Source organism: Lipophrys pholis (assembly GCF_963383615.2).
Source record: "Lipophrys pholis genome assembly, chromosome: 1".
NCBI lineage: Eukaryota > Metazoa > Chordata > Actinopteri > Blenniiformes > Blenniidae > Lipophrys > Lipophrys pholis.
In genome coordinates this window covers 54,149,342-54,167,560 of record NC_137635.1, presented here as the reverse complement: position 1 = coordinate 54,167,560, position 18,219 = coordinate 54,149,342, and the positions used below count along the sequence as shown (strand labels likewise).

At 44.2% G+C, this 18,219-nt stretch overlaps 1 protein-coding gene across 3 annotated transcripts in view; it reads right to left on the bottom strand.

Annotated features, from left to right (window-relative positions):
* spidr (scaffold protein involved in DNA repair) overlaps positions 1 to 18,219 on the bottom strand; it is a 43,405-nt gene that overhangs the window by 3,687 nt on the left and 21,499 nt on the right. Inside the window, exons 9-18 of one of the 3 annotated variants that reach the window (XM_080476430.1) lie at positions 17,486 to 17,672; positions 15,770 to 16,035; positions 6,848 to 7,006; positions 4,087 to 4,174; positions 3,838 to 3,978; positions 3,662 to 3,724; positions 2,852 to 3,068; positions 2,176 to 2,490; positions 1,240 to 1,333; positions 794 to 908 (exon numbers count right to left, since the gene is read on the bottom strand). In XM_080476430.1, coding sequence (XP_080332556.1) covers positions 794 to 908; positions 1,240 to 1,333; positions 2,176 to 2,490; positions 2,852 to 3,068; positions 3,662 to 3,724; positions 3,838 to 3,978; positions 4,087 to 4,174; positions 6,848 to 7,006; positions 15,770 to 16,035; positions 17,486 to 17,672 — 1,645 coding nt within the window. The remainder of the gene's footprint in view (positions 1 to 793; positions 909 to 1,239; positions 1,334 to 2,175; positions 2,491 to 2,851; positions 3,069 to 3,661; positions 3,725 to 3,837; positions 3,979 to 4,086; positions 4,175 to 6,847; positions 7,007 to 15,769; positions 16,036 to 17,485; positions 17,673 to 18,219) is intronic. The other 2 variants (XM_080476431.1, XM_080476432.1) reach the window with 2 other exon arrangements.

Sequence of the window (18,219 nt, the reverse complement as noted above, 5' to 3'; positions counted from 1 at the left end):
TAATACTGTAGCACTGAGTAATCTATTAGCCCTTGGTAATCCTGTAACTCTGAGTAATCTATTAGCTCTGTGTAATCCTAATGCTGAGTAATCTATGCTCTGCATAATCCTGTAGCACTGAGAAATCTATTAACCCTGAGTAATCCTGTAACTCTGAGTAATCTGTTCGCTCTTCATAATCCTGTAGCACTGAGTAATCTATTAGCCCTTGGTAATCCTGTAACTCTGAGTAATCTATTAGCTCTGTGTAATCCTAATGCTGAGTAATCTATGCTCTGCATAATCCTGTAACACAGAGTAATCTATTAGCGCTGCGTAATCCTTTAACTGAGTAATCTATTAGCCCAGAGTAATCTTGTAAATCTGAGTAATCTATTAGCCCAGAGTAATCCTGTAATTCTGAGTATTCTATTAGCCCTGAGTAATCCTATCGCTGAGTAATCTATTAGCCCAGTGTAATCCTGTAAGTCTGTGTAATCTATTAGCCCTGAGTAATCCTAACGCTGAGTAATCTATTGGCCCCGAGTAATCCTGTAACTGAGTAATCTATTACCCCTGAGTAATCCTGTAATTCTGAGTAATCTATTAGCACTGAGCAATCCTGTAACTCTGAGTAAACCTGTAGCTCTGAGTAATCCAGTAGGTATGAGTAATCTATCAGCTCTGAGTAATCCAGTAGCTATGACTAAACTCAAGTAAACTAAACTGAACTTAAGTAAACTAAACCGATCTAAACTAAACTAAACTAAACTAAACTAACCGATCCAGTTCCGTGTCTCGTCGTGGTTCTCACCTTCACCTTCACGGTCGCGTCGCTTAGCGAAGAGCAGGAGAGGAAAACCTCCAGCTGGACTTTCACGTCGGGGTCGTTCACCTCCGACCGGCAGGAGACGCACAGGAAGTTCTGACTGAGGAGGAGAATCACAACCCAACAAGTCAGAAACAAGAAGATCTGTGAACCAGAACAACTCAAGGAAAGTTATGTTTTCAGAATCTTCAGAAAGTTTTTGACTTCAGGAGGAAGACAGAAGAAAACTGTAACATCATGGAGACTTTAAGGTTTCTATCTGGTGGCGTTCCTCAGGGTTCATATCTGGGTTCTCTGCTGTTTGTCCCGACAGTGAAGAGTTTTACGTTCGTCTCTCTGGCTGTGTACTTTATAGACAGACACTTTTACGATAATTCAGATATTGACGTGTAAATAAATTCGTTCTGATGCTTGAATGAGGAGCAGGTTACGGCGTTTCAGTCGAAATCTCCAAGTCTTCGCTTCCACAGTGCGAACACGTCGGCCACGAGAAGGCAGAATCCTGGTCCACGCCCACAATCACTCCTGCAGAGGAACACGCACACGCACACGCACACACACAGACACACACACACACACACACATTAAATCCCCTCAGGACACACTTGCTGAGCTGATTTCACACACTGACTTAGTTGCATAACTTTATGTGTGATTCTCGGTATTTTACGACCAGGAGATAAAGACAAATGACCAGAGATTGTCAGAGATAAACACACGCATATAAACACACACATATATAGAAAGATACACAGAAATGAGATAAACACACACACACACACACACACACACAAAGAGTGTGTTTTATTTTTTTGCACCACCTGAACAAACACAAGGTCTCGATCAGAGAGTGACAGTTTGACCTTTGACCCGGGCCAGCAGATGCTGCTCCGCTCCACATTTACATAACGAGGTCGAGTGAAGAGACAACAACGGCTATCACCTGCAACCAATCGGGTGATAACTGTGTGTGTGTGTGTGTGTGTGTGTGTGTGTGTGTGTGTATGTGTGTGTGTGTGTGTGTGTGTGTATGTGTGTGTGTGTGTGTGAGGCTGCCGCTGCTCAACTTGAAAAAACTTTTCACAGACTGATGACATAAGAATTCAAATCTAAGTGTAACTCGGAGTGGCAGCCTGGTGAGAAGCAGCACAAAGAGCCCAAAAGACCAGAGCGACAGAATATTTCATGTGTTTGTCTGTTTCCTGAAAGCTGCTGACAATGAAGTCTGAGAAAAACAAACGACTCCGAGTCGCGTCTGAGGCCACATCTGAGCTGGAAACTCAAAGATATTTAAGAAAACCAAAAAACTCTGCGGTTTGCTTCTCCGGAGAGAAGAACCACTGCAGGTTACAGAGGCTGTAACCAACCTGAGAGCCGACACAGGGAGCAGGGCCAGGCCTCCTCGCTGAGGGGGTCCAGTCTCACAGGCCGGGGCAGGATGGAGGCCTCGGGGTCGGGTCGGGGCAGGATGGAGGCCTCGGGGTCGAGTCGGGGCAGGATGGAGGCCTCGGGGTCGGGTCGGGGCAGGATGGAGGCCTCGGGGTCGGGTCGGGGCAGGATCGAAGCCTCGGGGTCGGGTCGGGGCAGGTTGGAGGCCTCGGGGTCGGGCCGGGGCAGGATGGAGGCCTCGGGGTCAGTGGAGCACAGCTGGACAACAGACTGCTCCACACAGAAGAGGACACCTGCACAGATAGATAATTCCTCAATAATGTATGAATAAGCGCTGTGATGAAGAAATGCCATAATTACTTTAAAACGTTTAACTCGTTAAAAAAATTTAATGCAGTTTTGTTCACAACCCCTCCCAGAAGTAATTCTGCCATATTGACTGACTAGTAGCCACCAAGCTGCTAAAGCTGGAGGAAATACTGGACCCCCCCCCCCCCGATTAGTTCGTTAATATTAAATCGATTGACAGCACTAATTATAATGTATAAACACCATTACAACAATATACATGAGGATGTTTCCACGGCCGATGATTTGCTTTCAGAAAATGTCGAACGATGTTTTATTCTCTACGATGACGTAAGACGAGCGCACCGTGTTCTCTCAGGGCATCTCTGAACGCCATGCGGCAGGCGGCGGGTGACTGCAGCGCCGCGAGGACGGAGGGCGTGAGCACGCAGGACGGCTTGATGCACAGAGGCAGCGTGCGGCGGCCGTGCGGGCGGCTGGGGTCCTCGGTTTGATCCCCCTGCAGGCTGCGGTCCGTCAGCACCAGCCAGAAGTCGGGACGGCCGCCGCCGCCGCCGTCGCTCTGAAGAGGAAACACAGAGTCACATGGACACGCCGAGAGGTAGAGCGACCCAGAAAGACAGGAAGCCCAACGCAGCAGGAAACCGGTCGTTCTGAGGGACAGCGAACGCATCTCTGATGACATCAGTAACATCAACACACACACGCACACGCACACACACACACACACACACACACACACACACACACACGCATTAACAAAGATTTAATTTTCTCAACACATTCAAACCTTCTTTTTGACCTAAATCTTCACTTTTGGCTTTATGGTCAGCGTCCTGTGTTCACTGTTCTTATTTAGACCTCATAACCTCATTCTTGGTGTAATTTTCTGATTCTTTTGACTTTTTGCAACTTTTTAGAACTCATATATATATATATTTATATATATATATATATATATATCTAAGACTTGATATTTACTTTACTTGTTTACTTTCATCATTTCTTGGTTAGTCTTGATGTCACAGCTTTATGTTCAATGCTCCCAGCTGCTCCTCACTGGGACTTATAATGTGTCTTCGGTGGCCTTCAAAGTTTTGTTTCTCACAACTCTTGTGAGTTCAGTTTGTGTGTGTGGAGTGAAATCAAACCAACCTGGATCCTCTTGTATAAAACTGTGGCTACGAAGCTGCAGCGGCGGCAGGTTTTCCCCTCATTCTGACAACAAAACAAGTGTTTTAGTCGGAAAAATATCAGTGTATGTTTATATGTTAGTGTGTGTGTGTGTGTGTGTGTGTGTGTGTGTGTGTGTGTGTGTGTGTGTGTTTTACCTGCAGGATGTCTCTGAGGCTTCTCTCTTCAGGTTGGATATAAAGCGGTGACGCCGTCTGAGGCTCTGCGGGCCGAACCGAGCTGTGCTGACCCGACAGCAGGTAACAGAAACTGGGAGGCGGAACTGCAGCGCCGCCCTCCTGTCAACCAGCAACAAACATCATTTATTTAGATATAAAGATATAAAATCACTCGTTTGTTCCGCAGCAACGTTTGTATGTGTGCGTTACATGATACATGAGACGTACCGTGGGGGCCCTCAGGGAGCTTCCATGGTGTTTCACGGGTATCTTTGGGGGCCACAGGCTGTCGATCAGGCTGAAGAGCCAGCAGCTCCTGAACAGAGGAAGAAAGAGGAGGAGGAAGAGGAGCTGAAGACTTCACCGCCACTAAATCACGAGTGGGTTGGGGCAGAGCAGAGAGCATGATGGGACAGGCAGCTGGAAACGGCCCACACCACCATCAGGTCTCTGCAGAACCTTGACATGAGAGTTCACAGGTTCACACCCCCACAGGACAAAAGCGGAACTGCAGCTGTCAGCGACACCCACGTGTCAGCTGCAGACTCAACCTGCCAGGCAACCTGGAATACACTGAAGCTTTGTGAGGAGCCGGTTCTACAGCCCGGTCCGGTCCCACCAGGAGACTCGCTTCACCCCGTCTGCACACATCCTCAAGACTTTACCCAGTCTGGCTTCTTGGTCACTGTAGGTTCTCTCAACATCTGCCTTTTTCGGCATCATGATTATACAGACAATCACAACCAAACAGACGGAATATTTGGATTTTAGCTTTAGTTTCATGGTCAGTGTACGTTCACACCAACATCTGAAAAAAAGCACAAAATGTATTAAAGTGTGTGAAACAACAGGTCAATAAACAAGTTAATGAAAGAAACCATGACGTTTGTTTGTGTTTGTTTTGATGTCGAAGTCAGATGTTTGGACTGAACAAAGGCATCACACAGAGAGATTTTATTAAGTTTCATGGATGCCAGAGGTCCTGTCGCCTCTCTGAAAGTTAAAAAAAAAAGACAAAACTGAAGAAAAACTGATTTCATAAAAGAAAAACACAGGAAAAAAAAGTATGAAGTGACTTTAATGTGTCATAAGAACAAGAAGTGAATAGACATGAAAATAGGCAGGCTTCTAAAAGTGAGTGCGTCTTCCTTTAAGAGGGAATCTCAGTTTTAACATGTTTTATTGCAGCGCCAGGTTCAAGTCGTTAAAACAGGTTAAAGAGTTAAAAACTGAAATGTGTGTTTTCAGTGTGTTTATGAGGAAATGAGGCCCAGCGACAACATTTTCAAGTGAAAACACAAAACCTACGTTCTGGGTGTCCGTTTAGACGACAGCAGTCATCGGAGCCTCTGAAAACGCTCCGTAGTAACTAGTTCTTCTGCACATGCTCAGTAGAGCCAGTCAGAACAAAGTTTCTTCTATGGTGTCATGACTTCCAGTCCTCATTCTCCTGGACTTGGTACTTTTATTTTGACAGTCACCATAATAACAATCCAACCTGATGGTCTGTCCACTAGAACGTCCGTGCTCTCCCATTGTTAAGGTTTAGAGCTCATTGTTCTCTGCAGCGCGTGTGTCTGTGCTTTCATTTAAAAAAAAAAAAAAACAATAGCGCCAACTACTGGCCCAGCATGAAAACTACACATTTTCAGTGTTTCTGCCGTTGCAGTGGAAATGAACGTCGTTTTCCAAATGTTGCTGTGTGAACGTGTAACTTTTCTGAAATGTGTTTTCACTTGAAAAGTTGTTGTGTACTTGGGGCCTGAATCACACGTTTACAAACAATACCTGCAAGTTTCATGACTGCTGTAGGTTTTCTGGTCTTGATTTGGAAAACTGCAATCTGCCGTTTGCATGATGTTTATAAAAGTCCCAAGAACAACAAGACAATTGAGTGAAAATATGATTTCGATGTGTCTGTTTTGTGATTTTCCGGTGTAATCTGTTGGAAAGTGAGTCTAAGCTGCCGGATGGAGCTCTGCTAGCAGCTTCTCTTCACGTTCTGCTGGTCCGTATCAGACAGATTTACACTCTGGTTGATGGAGCAGCAATGAGGAAGTGTTCCTCTGAGGTTTCTGGAACGTCTGCAGAGGTGAAGCGGCTCCACCTTCTTAGAAAACAAATCGGCACCTGATTTAACCGGAGCCGCCCCACGAGTTTTTCCACGGCGGCCGAAGAGACCAAGATAAGGCCATCCATCACTGACAGACCGCAGGAAAACCGACAGGCAGCGAACGCAGCGCAGCCGTAAACAGAGCCGGCCGCCGTGCGAATGTTCCCGTGTCACTTCTGCTAACTGATGCTAATCCTGGAGCCGAAGCTGGAAACAGCCGCAGAGCCACAGGCCGGGATCACTTTACATGTAAACACCATGGCAGCCCCTCTCAGCTACAGGCCATTGTGTTGGAAATGAGGCTGTTTGAGCTCTACAGGGCCGTTTGGGGGGTGGGGGGCAGGACATTCACACACGAGGGTCTAAAGACAAGATATTTGAACGTTTATTCAACACGAAGCTCAGAAGAGGCTCCTTCACCAAAACTTCACATCAGGACCATTTACCTCAGACATTTAAGTCCAAGTTGCTTCTGACCAGCTGAAAAGCCACAAAAACAACCCGGAACAGAAAATCTCCTCAAACATTAGTCAGAAACATAAAATAATAGTTATTTTCATAATGTATTGAGACACAAATAATAAATGCAAGGTGTTTTTATACTGCAAAAGGTCAACTGCAACAAAATAAAATTAAATTAAATTAAATTAAATTAAATAAAAAAAAACTGCAACTGCAACTTTTAAATAAAACAAAACAAAACAAAACAATAAAATAAAATAAAATAAAACAAAACAAAACAAAACAAAACAAAACAAAACAAAACAAAACACTTAGTATTCAGTTTGAAAAACTGAACTGAAGAGGACTCATCAGTGAACCCTGAGGAACACCAACACTGATTAGATGGATGGATGGATAGACGGTGTTCCTCACCTCTCTCTGGTGAGCCTCTGTACCACCTTGATGGCCCTCAGCGTGCAGTTCCTTCCCTGCCACTGGAAGCAGTAGTGATGAAGAAGGTCTCTGGAGGGCAGGAGGTGGAGCTGCACCACGCTGAACGTACCGAAGTCATCCTGGACCAGCACACACAACCTGCAGCAACAAACGGCACAAAAAAAACACAGTTTCACTTTCTGCTTCAACCGAGCAAAAATCTGAAACCAGAGACTGTGAACAGGTCTGAGCTTGCTCGGTTGTGCACATTTCTGGGACAAATGAATGCATCAAACTGAGACATTTAAGCCTAAAATTACACCAAAACTAATCTAAGAACAATTCCAAAACTAAACTGAATGCAAATATATCACAAGTAGAGTTTATTTTAGTAAAAAACATAATAAAATGAGGATTAAATTAAAGACCCCGGCGAGCTCAGTTGGTAGAGCATGAGACTCTCAATCTCAAGTTCATATCCCACGCCGGGCGCCACCTTCCTGTGGGCTCACCACCTGCAGGAAGGTTCTTAATCGCTGCAATGTGATCCGGGTGACGGTGCTCAGACTGACACCCTCGCAACCCGGAAACGGACAAGCGGAAGAAAATGGATGGGTGGATTAAATTAATTCCTACAGCTGGCCCAAATTTCAGAACTGGACAGAAAACCAATCAACAACCACCCTAAACACACACAGTCAATTAAAAAAAAGTCCGCAATAATGGATAACCTGCAGTTCACATCTTTAGATCAATTATTATGGAAATTAGGACGTTCAAGCCTAAAATAAAGTTCCAAACCAGTCTGAAGATAATACTTCGAGAAATCTGAAAACTAATCTAAACTCGCCCTTACTTTACATTTTGTATGAAACCGGTAGAATAGCAAACATCAAACTGCTTCAGTATAAAATACCTAATAAAGTTTTGATGTAGTCTAAATCTGGTCCGAAACTAAGTGGAGGCTGCTTCCAAAACCAGGCAGGAACAAGTTTAAGATCAACCCTACAGCAAGTAGTAAACAACTCCGCATGCAAATCAATCTGCAATTTCTGGCTTGAGTTGTGAGGAAAAGTGTAGAGCAAAGCCAAAGCTAGTGCAAAAACAATCCTGAAATTAAGTTCACATGAGTCCAAAGTGTCTAAAACTTGTGTGTTCGGTCCACAACAAGTGTGTAAGAGCGATTAACATGCAGATCAGATCACATCTTTTTTCTTTGATGGTAAAAGATTCACTCTGGTGTTTTTCTTCCTTTATGAAGCTGTGGTGTGTGTGTACGTTACAGACGTCACCCTGGTCCTGACAGCTCGTATTAATGGAGGCGGGACCGCACCACCGTCAGCTGAGCGCCGCTCAGGCTCTGCACCCTAGAATCTGATCCTCAGTGAGTCTGGAGAGACCTTTCCTGAAGCCAGACTTAACCGAAGCTGCATATAAACCAAAAGGAAGACTTGACAGCAGCTTCAGGTCTGAGCAGGTTGAAGTGAAGACGAAACTCTATAACAGAACCACCTGGTTCAGCTGCAGTGCCGTCCTTCACACCTTCATGCACACTGATGCGACTGCGGCTCAGACGAGGAGACCTCCACACGTTGGTGCCGCCGGCTGTTTGACAGGCGGCTGCTGACAGAGACGACCTTTGGCCTACAAACCAGGAGCCACTTCGGAGTTCCTGCTTTCTCATCTCAGTCCGACCGGTCGAGTCGGACTCTCAGGCTGCTTCTGTCAAAGCTTTTCCACCTCAGAAATTCAACCAAGTGCGAGTTGACAAATAAACAACAAACTAAACTAACGGCAAATACACTCAAGTAAGTCTAAAACCAGTCACAAACTAGTATGAGATTAAATCAACAAAACAACCCAAAACTAATCTGAACTTGTCTACAATCAGGCAGGAACTGGTCTAGAACTCACCTGAAGTGAAGCCGGACTTAAAAAAAAAAACTCAAAACAATGACTAAAGTAAGAGCAAACGAGTGTTAAACCAGTCCACGCTATCTAAAGAAATCAATTCCAACGCTAGTCGAGAACACACATAACCAAAAGCAGATACCGCTCTGGGCTAAGAAACACAAAACCAGTTCAAAAGGCATCCAAAACAACAATAAACTAGTCTAAAGAGAAGGTTATAAAAGCCAAGATAATCATAAATATGTCTGAAACTAAACTGAAATAACTCTAAAACATTTAAAGCCAATACAACATACAAATCCAGAAAAACGAGTATAAAAACAAGACAAAATACAGGACAAACTAGTAATGAACACAACGCAATCAAGTCTAATACCATTCGAAAAGTGTAGTTTAAAAATAGGTCAATTGAATCCCAACACCAACGTAAAGTACAAACCAACTAATAAAACTAAGCCTGAAGCTATTGTAAAATATACAGCTGTTAAATAAAGACAAGCTGGAAGATGTAAAAAAATAACCATGGTTAAAACCTGGACTGAAGCTGGTGTGAACACTACGTTCATCGTCTGTGTGATGAACAGATTGCTGAAGGACTTTAACCTTCCTGTTGAAAGTTAGTATGAAGTTATTGTAAAACGAGGCTGAAAGTCTAAAATTAAGACGATCCTAGTTTAAAGCTACTTTAAAATGAGTCTAATGCGGTGTAGTGAATTTACATTTCCATTACAACATGAACAAATGAAAGAGCTGTGGTAGGAGAAAATACTGGACTGTATTTGTCAAACTGGTAAAAATATACTTTGATGAAAGTCTAAAACCGACATGCGGTTGATTCTGATGGATGTATAAAGTCCAGGTCCAGAGCCGATGATGGTCTGAGGGCCGCACCCGACGTCTTAAACTGTTTACTGCTACAAACAAAAGGTATAAATGCGCCATATATTTCCTACGTCTGACTCACGCTGGCAGTACGATTGTGTAGCATAATTACACAATATGTACCTTTGCTGTGCGGCATGCATTAAATTCTATGTTACGAAAATGGCATGAGACATCCGCCCAAGAAGACGAATAAGAGTTTGGTCCTCGAATGGTATCTCCAGAATGCTGCAGTATGTCTACCAGACCTGCAGAGGCACTATAACGCCACCAGAGGAATACAAAAATACACCAAAGAACTACCAAGTTGGATTGTTATTATTTCGGTGACTGTCAAAATTAAAGTATCAAGTCCCAGGAGAATATGGACTGGGAGTCATGACACCATGGAGGAAACTTTGTTCTGACTGTCTCTACTGAGCATGTGCAGAACTACTAGTTACTATAATCTTGATGCTTCAGAAAAATTTAGTGTTTTGAAAAAGTTCCACCTTGGGAGCTGTTTTCAAAAACTTGTGTTTTCAGTGACTTCGAGAGCCGTTGTTGTGTAAACCGACCTCCGAAACACATCAAAAGTGTTCGGTTTTCACTTGAAAGTGTCTCGTAAATGGAGCTTTGGTCTACTGTGTGTGATGCGGGTGTGATGAGGGTGTGGAGTCAGTCTGAAGTGGGTGTGAAGGAGCCCGTGATGGGTGGAGGAGGGACTGTAGCGAGGAGGTGACCCGACCGTGTGACTCCTGTGATCTGATGACATTGGAGATGCTGCACGAGCCTGAACAGGCTGTTAGGCCCAGACAGGCCCGACCAACCCAGAGTAAACAGCAGAGTTCATCCACGGCTCAGACAGCAGGAGGAGGAGGAGGAGGAGGAGGAGGAGGAGGAGGAAGAGCAGCAGCAGCAGCGGGGACGTCAGCCTGCCCGTCCTCGCCTCGTCCGACCACCCGATGGACCTCTGAATGTTTCCTCCTGCTAAACTCAGCCTTTGTGTTTGTGTCTGCGTTGGAAATAGATCGGTAAATAACATTCCTGACGCGTCGCCTCCGACCAGGTTTATTCTCAGTTGTTTGTTAGATTCAGAAATAAAGCAGGGATGATGTTCGTGGAGAGCAGACGGACTCGCGGGGAGGAAAATGTCTCTGTAAACAAGGATTCGACACATCAAAGTTGAAAAACTTCTGCCGGGTTTGGAGTCGCAAACAGAAAGCAGCAGCTCGCCATCGCCCGTCTGATTGATCACCTGGCGAACTCGGGTTACTTCACACAGATTCGACCATCAAAGCGGTTCTGTTTAACGTCTGTCTGAACGGCTGGAACCAGAAAACACTTGAAAAACATTTCACGCTCCACTGACTTTACTTCAAATCAAGACGATTTCGCCCGAAATAATGAACCACGGTACGACTGGTCATGTTTTTTACCCCCCCCGAGTTAAGGTAAACCAAACCAAAATCCTCATCAAACATAATAAACACTGATTTAGCGACGTTCCAGGTCATTGATGGTTCTGGGCTTTGATGGGGGTTTGTGCAGACATGCAGACCTCCAGAGTGGACCAAAGTGGACTGAGTCAGACGCAGTGAGAGACAATCACTTTGTATGTGGAATCTTATGTTGTACTTTTTATGATGTTCTCAGAAACAACACCAATTCCACACCGTTTCCAAATCAAACAAAAGCACAGGCGCAGTTTTGCATCAACACACTCGGGCTGCTCCAGGTGGACTCGGCTGACCCGCCAGAAGACCAGGCCTCAACCACACCGGAGCAGCAGATACTTGGGAGTACTTCACACGTTTGAGCAGTATGATGAGCGGTGCATTGTGGGTAGTTCACGACCCAGCTGATATCAAACACGGTGTCATCAACATAGAGCAGGTGGATGATTGTTGCTCCACATCAGAGTCAGTCTTTGTGACGACCCCCCCCCCATTCTTTTTTCATTTAGATGATTTAAGTGAAGATAAAACTATGAATTATTTTGTCAAAACGGATCATAAATACATTTTCCTAATTATCGGTCACACCTGTCACAAAATGCAAACACTAAAAAAAAACCAACTTATACATATAACTCTAACTGGTGTATGAGAACATCTATTCTCCATAATAATCCCAGAGTTGCTGTTCCAGAACCTTCTGTGAATCAGTTCCTCAGATTTTAAACCACAATCAACCTTCTTTGTTTCCTTCGTCACGGTTTCTTTTCTCCAGGTTTTTTCCACACTGAACTTTATCGCTTTACTTTAAATTCTGCTGTTTTTTCTACGTTTAGCTTGTACGAGACAAACGCTGTATTGATGTCAGAGTTCGATGGTACTCTGTTGTCACACCGTGATGATTATTGGTCCCAGATGGTTTGTACTGTTATATTTACCTTCGCCAACGAAGTTGGTCGAGAAGGTTATTTTTTCTTCTGCGTGTATTTATCTATTGGTTTGTGTGTACGTATGTATTTTACCAACCTTTCGCAAAAACTACTCACCCGAATTGCATGAAGTTTTCAAGGATGATTTGTCATCATCCAAGGACCAATATATTTTATATTTTGGGATGTTAACGAATAGCCGTTTTCAAATAAATCGCAAAAATATGTGAAAAAATGTCCCATACAAAGCAGATGTGAGAGGTGGCTCATGGAGGAGCTCATAGGAGATCAGCGTCTGTTGCCATGGAGACGCTCGATGCTCAGTGTTTCACACAGAGATGTAGCTACCTGAGCTAACTAAATAAAGACGGGGACTTATAGTCCAGAAAATGAGTTCCTGAATTAGAACTATAAGATAAACGAGTGTAACAACAGCTGCAGACGGGATATAATGACAGACAAAATCCCTGATGAACAAGTTCCAAGTAGCAACAACAACAAATATGAATAATAATATTTTATAACATTAAAAAAATAACTAAATGGGCCTAAGTGAACAGAACCGTTCAAAGAGGGTCAGTGGAGATCTGTGACTGTGAGCTGAGCATTAATATAAACTTTCACTTTTAGAGCTGCAAGTCTGAACATGCACAGATTGTGTGATCAGACACCTGACAGAGAGGAGAAAACAAGACTTCCTCAAACAGGGACCCCTCACTCCCGCCCCCGCCGCACCACTGGCCGCTTTCAGGAATTTGTTTTTGCGAACGATCGCAGAAATTCTCGGCAGCTCAGGTTTTCTTCCAGGAAGTACGATCCACTGCTCTCTCTCTCTCTCACACACACACACACACACACACACACACACACACACACACACACACACACACACACACACAGGACTCATTGGTGGGGGGGGGCCGGGGAGGCGGGACTCCTGCCTGGTCGCCGTGAACCAATCAGAACGCTCGTAGCGGTAAACAGGGCTGAAACAAGATCCCTGCAGCACATTGTGTTCCTCTGAGCAGCACACACACACACACACACACACACACACACACACACACACACACACACGCCCCTGCTCTCTTCTTCCTCACACTTAATCTTCTTGTTTATTCTCCTTGAAAAAATTTACGGGAACTTCACATCTTCTTCAGGCACAAATATCAGGCGTGTCCCGAAACGCTTCACAACATGGAGTGACGGACACACACAGTCCTCACCACAGTACACAACACCAGACACAAACAAACACTCTGTACACAAATAACTGAACTTATCAACACACAATCAAAACACTGTGAACACGCCTCAGACTTTCACACCGCCTGAAAACTTGTCTCTACACAACTGAAATACTTCACGTCCACCCAGGCAACTCGTCTCTCTCTGCTCAGCCAGGAGTCAGCCTCGGTATCCAACAAAAACAGCCACAAAAAAACCCCCAAAGACTAATTTACACACTTTGATACCCGAGTAAAGCCAAGCACAAACACTTGGTTTCTTCGGGTCCTTTCTCAGTTTGCATGTTCTGCCTGTGCATGAGAAATGAGATGTTTGTGTCGTGTGGTGACGTTCACTCGGGGGTGTCGGTGTGTCGACACGAGGGTGAAAGCCTCAGTTTGAACAGTCTGCACACATTGTCTACCACACTGTGGGTTTTACCTTCTCCTCACTGGATAAATGAAGATTTAATGGATTTATTGGTCCCACTGGTCCTCTGACCTGCTGACCTCCTCCCTCGGACTGCGGGGCAGTTCCAGAGGGGCAGTTTCCTCTCGGAGGGCGGCATTTGTTTACCAGCTTGATCGGGACAAGCGTCAAATTACAGTCCGGTCAGCTGACCAGAGCGTCACCCCCCCCCCTTCCCCTCGAGGCCTCGTGGCTCGGTAGACCACAACTTTTATTACTCAGCAAAGACAACAACAACAAGTTGAGAGGATGTGGAAGTCAGGAGGGCTGGATCAGGTCCGAGTACATCAGAACCAAAAATAAACTTCTAATGTATACCTGGTTTTAATCACCACACACAAAATTACTCTTATCCACACAATTCTCAAGCATCGATTACGGTGACTAGTTACTTGTAAAGTAACTTGTATGTCACTTTGTGGACGATAACAGTTAAATATGGTAAAGTATTTCTGGTTGTATTCGCCAATACTACACCGCTGGAGAGTTTAATGGCGCAGAGTGAACATAAACCCCCAGTAATCCACTTTAACAACGTCAGTAACGTCCAGCACCGCCGACCGTTTCCACAACCGGTCAACTCTATAACAACCTCAGAAGGACTTTGAAATGTGAAATGATTTGTAAAAAAAAGTCAACAGTGGTCGACAACGTGCTGGAATGTTGAATTAATAATGTAAAATAAATAAATAAATAAATAAATCATCACTGTGAGCCGCCGATATTATATTATCTAAGACTTCCGCATGAGTGACGGAAGAATTCATTAATGTCTCGTTCAGCTAGTTTTGAATTCGATGAGGAGCTACTTGGAGAACAGGAAGCAGTGTGGATACCAAGTGTGGCGTCCCACAGGGCTCTGTGCTGGGACCGATGTCATTCAACCAAAGATATTTGTAAAGTATCTAAGACATTTACGTTTATATTTTCAATTAACAAAATTGTTTGACGAGAAACAAAACTATCACTGAGTCTGAAATAAATAAAAGAACTAATGGGGGTAGCGGGGGGGGTGGGGGGGGGGGGGGGGGGGTGGTACGTGTTAAGAGGGAAGATAAATTTCATTCGTACAGCCAAGAAGCGTTTTTTAATTTCGATCTGTGGTGTGAAACAGTGAAAATACAGGAACATTCTATTGGATCAGTAAAGGAACCTGGAAGCAAAACGACAAACGTGTGTGAATATGTGAAGTTATTGATATGTGTGTGTGTGTGTGTGTGTGTGTGTGTGTGTGTGTGTGTGTGTGTGTGTGTGTGTGTGTGTGTGTGTGTGTGTATGAATAGGTCATATGTTGGGCTTTTGTCATACAAGTGTGTGGATATGTTGACGCATGAATGTACGTAAATATTCAGTAGGATGTATTAATCCATATTATTTTATATCACATCTATTATTTGCCTCTTTTAGAAAATGAGTTAAAGATATAAATGTTATCATAAAGACCTGTAATGAATAAACTACTAGATTTGTTAATATATGATATCACAATATAAGTATTTAATATCATCTACCTGTTAAATAGTAGATACTCAGAGTTAACGGCAGGATTAGAGAAGTTTAAACTCCTTCCTGCTGCTTTTCGCTCTTGTGGAAAAACACAGAAGCTAAACGACTTTTTTTCTTTTTTGTCTGGTTTTAGGCGTGTATCTTTCTTTCCTTTGTGGGTCGGTGTTTTGTCTTGTCTGTCGTGATTCACGTGTTTGGAATAAATATTACATCTTTAGAGTAGTTACTTCACCAGTTACTGCAAACAAAAGGTAAAAGATTCTTTGGTGAAACTGCATAAATTTTCTCTTTTGGTTCAGTGAAGTTTGTTTCCAAGCTGAGTCGATTGTTTGCCGTCGAGTTCTTCATATGGCAACTAAACACAGAACGACGTAAACATTCAGCTCTTTTTTGTCTTCCTTCATCGGACCGATTCACTCAGTATCTGTTAGAAATGTGTCTCCTGTAGTAAACTGAGCAGCACAAACACTCATCACTGTCGTTTATCGACTCACAATGCAGAGTAAACAATCAGCAGCTGACGGAGAAGAACACGGCGGTTTCAAACAGCGAGACCAAGTTACCTGGTCTGACCTTCACCGGGAGGAGGAGGAGGAGGAGGAGGAAGAGGAGGAGCTGAGGGTCGCGTCCGAGCTCTGGATTTGAGGATGGACGCAGGAGAGCAGCTGGACACAGGGACGGAGTAAACCCGCTGCACCACCACGTTCACTTCCTGCTCCACACAGCCGGCCTGCCCCAGGCCCTCGATGGCCTCCAGCAGGGAGACGCAGGGTCGACCGGAGAGCCCGGCGGCGAGGCCGGCGGAGAAGCTGCAGGCAGCGTCCGAGGACTGAGACAGAAAACAGGAGGCGACCACAGCTTTAGAGTTTAACTCTCTGAGACGATCTGAATGATTCACAATCAGAACTAAAATCAGATATAGATCCAAAATCTCAACTGAAATAACAATAAAATGTCAAATGAATAAGAATCACAATCAGATTGAGTCTAAACCAAAATCAAAGCAAGAACCAGATTTGAAATCTGAATTATTTAAGATTCGAAATCAGTCAGATTAAGGCTCCGTATACACAACAACGTTTTCAAGTGAAAACGGAAAACTTCCGTTGCGTTTTGGGAGCCGGTTCGCACAACGGCGCCCTGAGACTGGAAACGTAACTTTTCAAAAACGCTCCGACTCCGTGGAGACGGGAAGACACAACTTTTCTGAAACGCTGCTGCTGGTCCTGCAAACGGTGGTCGTAGTAACTCGTTCTTCTGCACATGCTCAGTAGAGACAATCAGAACAAAGTTTCCTGCGTGGAGTCATGACTCCCAGCCCATATTCTCCTGGGAATTGATACTTTTATTTTGACAGTCACCGTCAGGACAATCAAACTCAATACTTTTATTTTGACAGTCACTGTCAGTGCAATCCAATTTAGTAGTTTTATTTTGACAGTCACCGTAATAACAATCCAACTTGGTGGTCTGTCCACTCGAATGTTCTCTCATTGTTCTCTGCTGCATGTGTGTGTGTGTGGTTTCATTACAAAAACAAATAACAGCACCCACTAGTGGCCCAACATGAAAACTACACTGTTTTCACCATTTCTGCCGTTTCCATGGAAAACAGATATTTTCAAAATGTTGCTGCGTAAATGCGAAACTTTTTCTGAAACAAAAAACGATGCGAAGCCACTTGAAACGTTGTCGTGTAAACGGGGCCCAACACTCCAAATCAGAATCAGGCTGAACTGAAACAGGATTGAGAATCAGAATTAAATTTGGCTTATCTACCGACTCGAGGCTGAAATCAGAATCAGATGATTCTGAATGAAAAATCTGAACTAAAATCAGGATCAGATACAGAATTTGAATTGAAATCAGATTCAGCTGGATCGGACTGACGATAAAAATTGAATTCAGGTTCAGATTAGGAGTCACAATCTGCATCACTCACTTTGAGATTCAGAATCATGTCAGGATTTGAATCCGTCATCAGAACCGAGTTATTCTCCGAGCAGTTTCCTCATGAGCTGGTTTCACAGATTAAATCAAACCATCACACGGGACCATTAGGAAATACTGAAACTATTTTTAAAACCTGGGAATAAAAATATTTCTTTTATGATTCAGATGTTTTCTAATGACGTTGAGTCAAACTAAAAGTGAAAGACTTTAGTGAACAGAGCGGCTCAAGGTCGAGCCGATGACCTTCAGCTCAGAGGATTAAGAGAAGCTCCGCAGGCGTCAGCAGCGGAATGTGATTGAATTGAACGGCGGTGAATCCGACCGACCTGCGGAGGGCGTCTCTCCTCCGCCGCCTCCAGCGGCACCAACACCTTCCCCAGGTGATGTGGCGGTCGGCTCGGAGCGGCCAGACGGCCGGCGAGCTCGGCCGGCGTGGAGGCCGACGAGGCCTTCTGGCTGAAGTGTGTGTTGAGGATGACGGGACAGCTGAAGCCCTCCACACAGAGACTCTGCCTGCACACACACGCACACACACACACAAACACACACACACACACACACATACACACACACACAGAAATATTGTGACTGTTTCATTGAATCTATATAAACGACGGCAGCTCTGAGGTCGTTCAAATCACATTGACATGGTTTAAGACCAGTTACTTTTTAATTCAGTAACTAGTAGCTCAGCTTTGTGTAATGCAGTGGTGATTTTCAGTAACTGAGACGATGAGATGTTGCTGTGTGTGTGTGTGTGTGTGTGTGTGTGTGTGTGTGTGTGTGTGTGTGTGTGTGTTAAAGGTCAGAGAGGGGAAGACGGTTCAGTTAGAAAAGTGTGTTTGAGATGTGAGCTGTCAACGAGCTTCTGATAACTTTAAAATAAACGGAAACATTCGAATGTCATCGGAAGATAAAAACCCATCCTCCTACACACACACACACACACACACACACACACACACACACACACACACACACACACACACCCATCCTCCTACACACACACACACACACACACACACACACACACACACACACACACACAGATATAAGATAG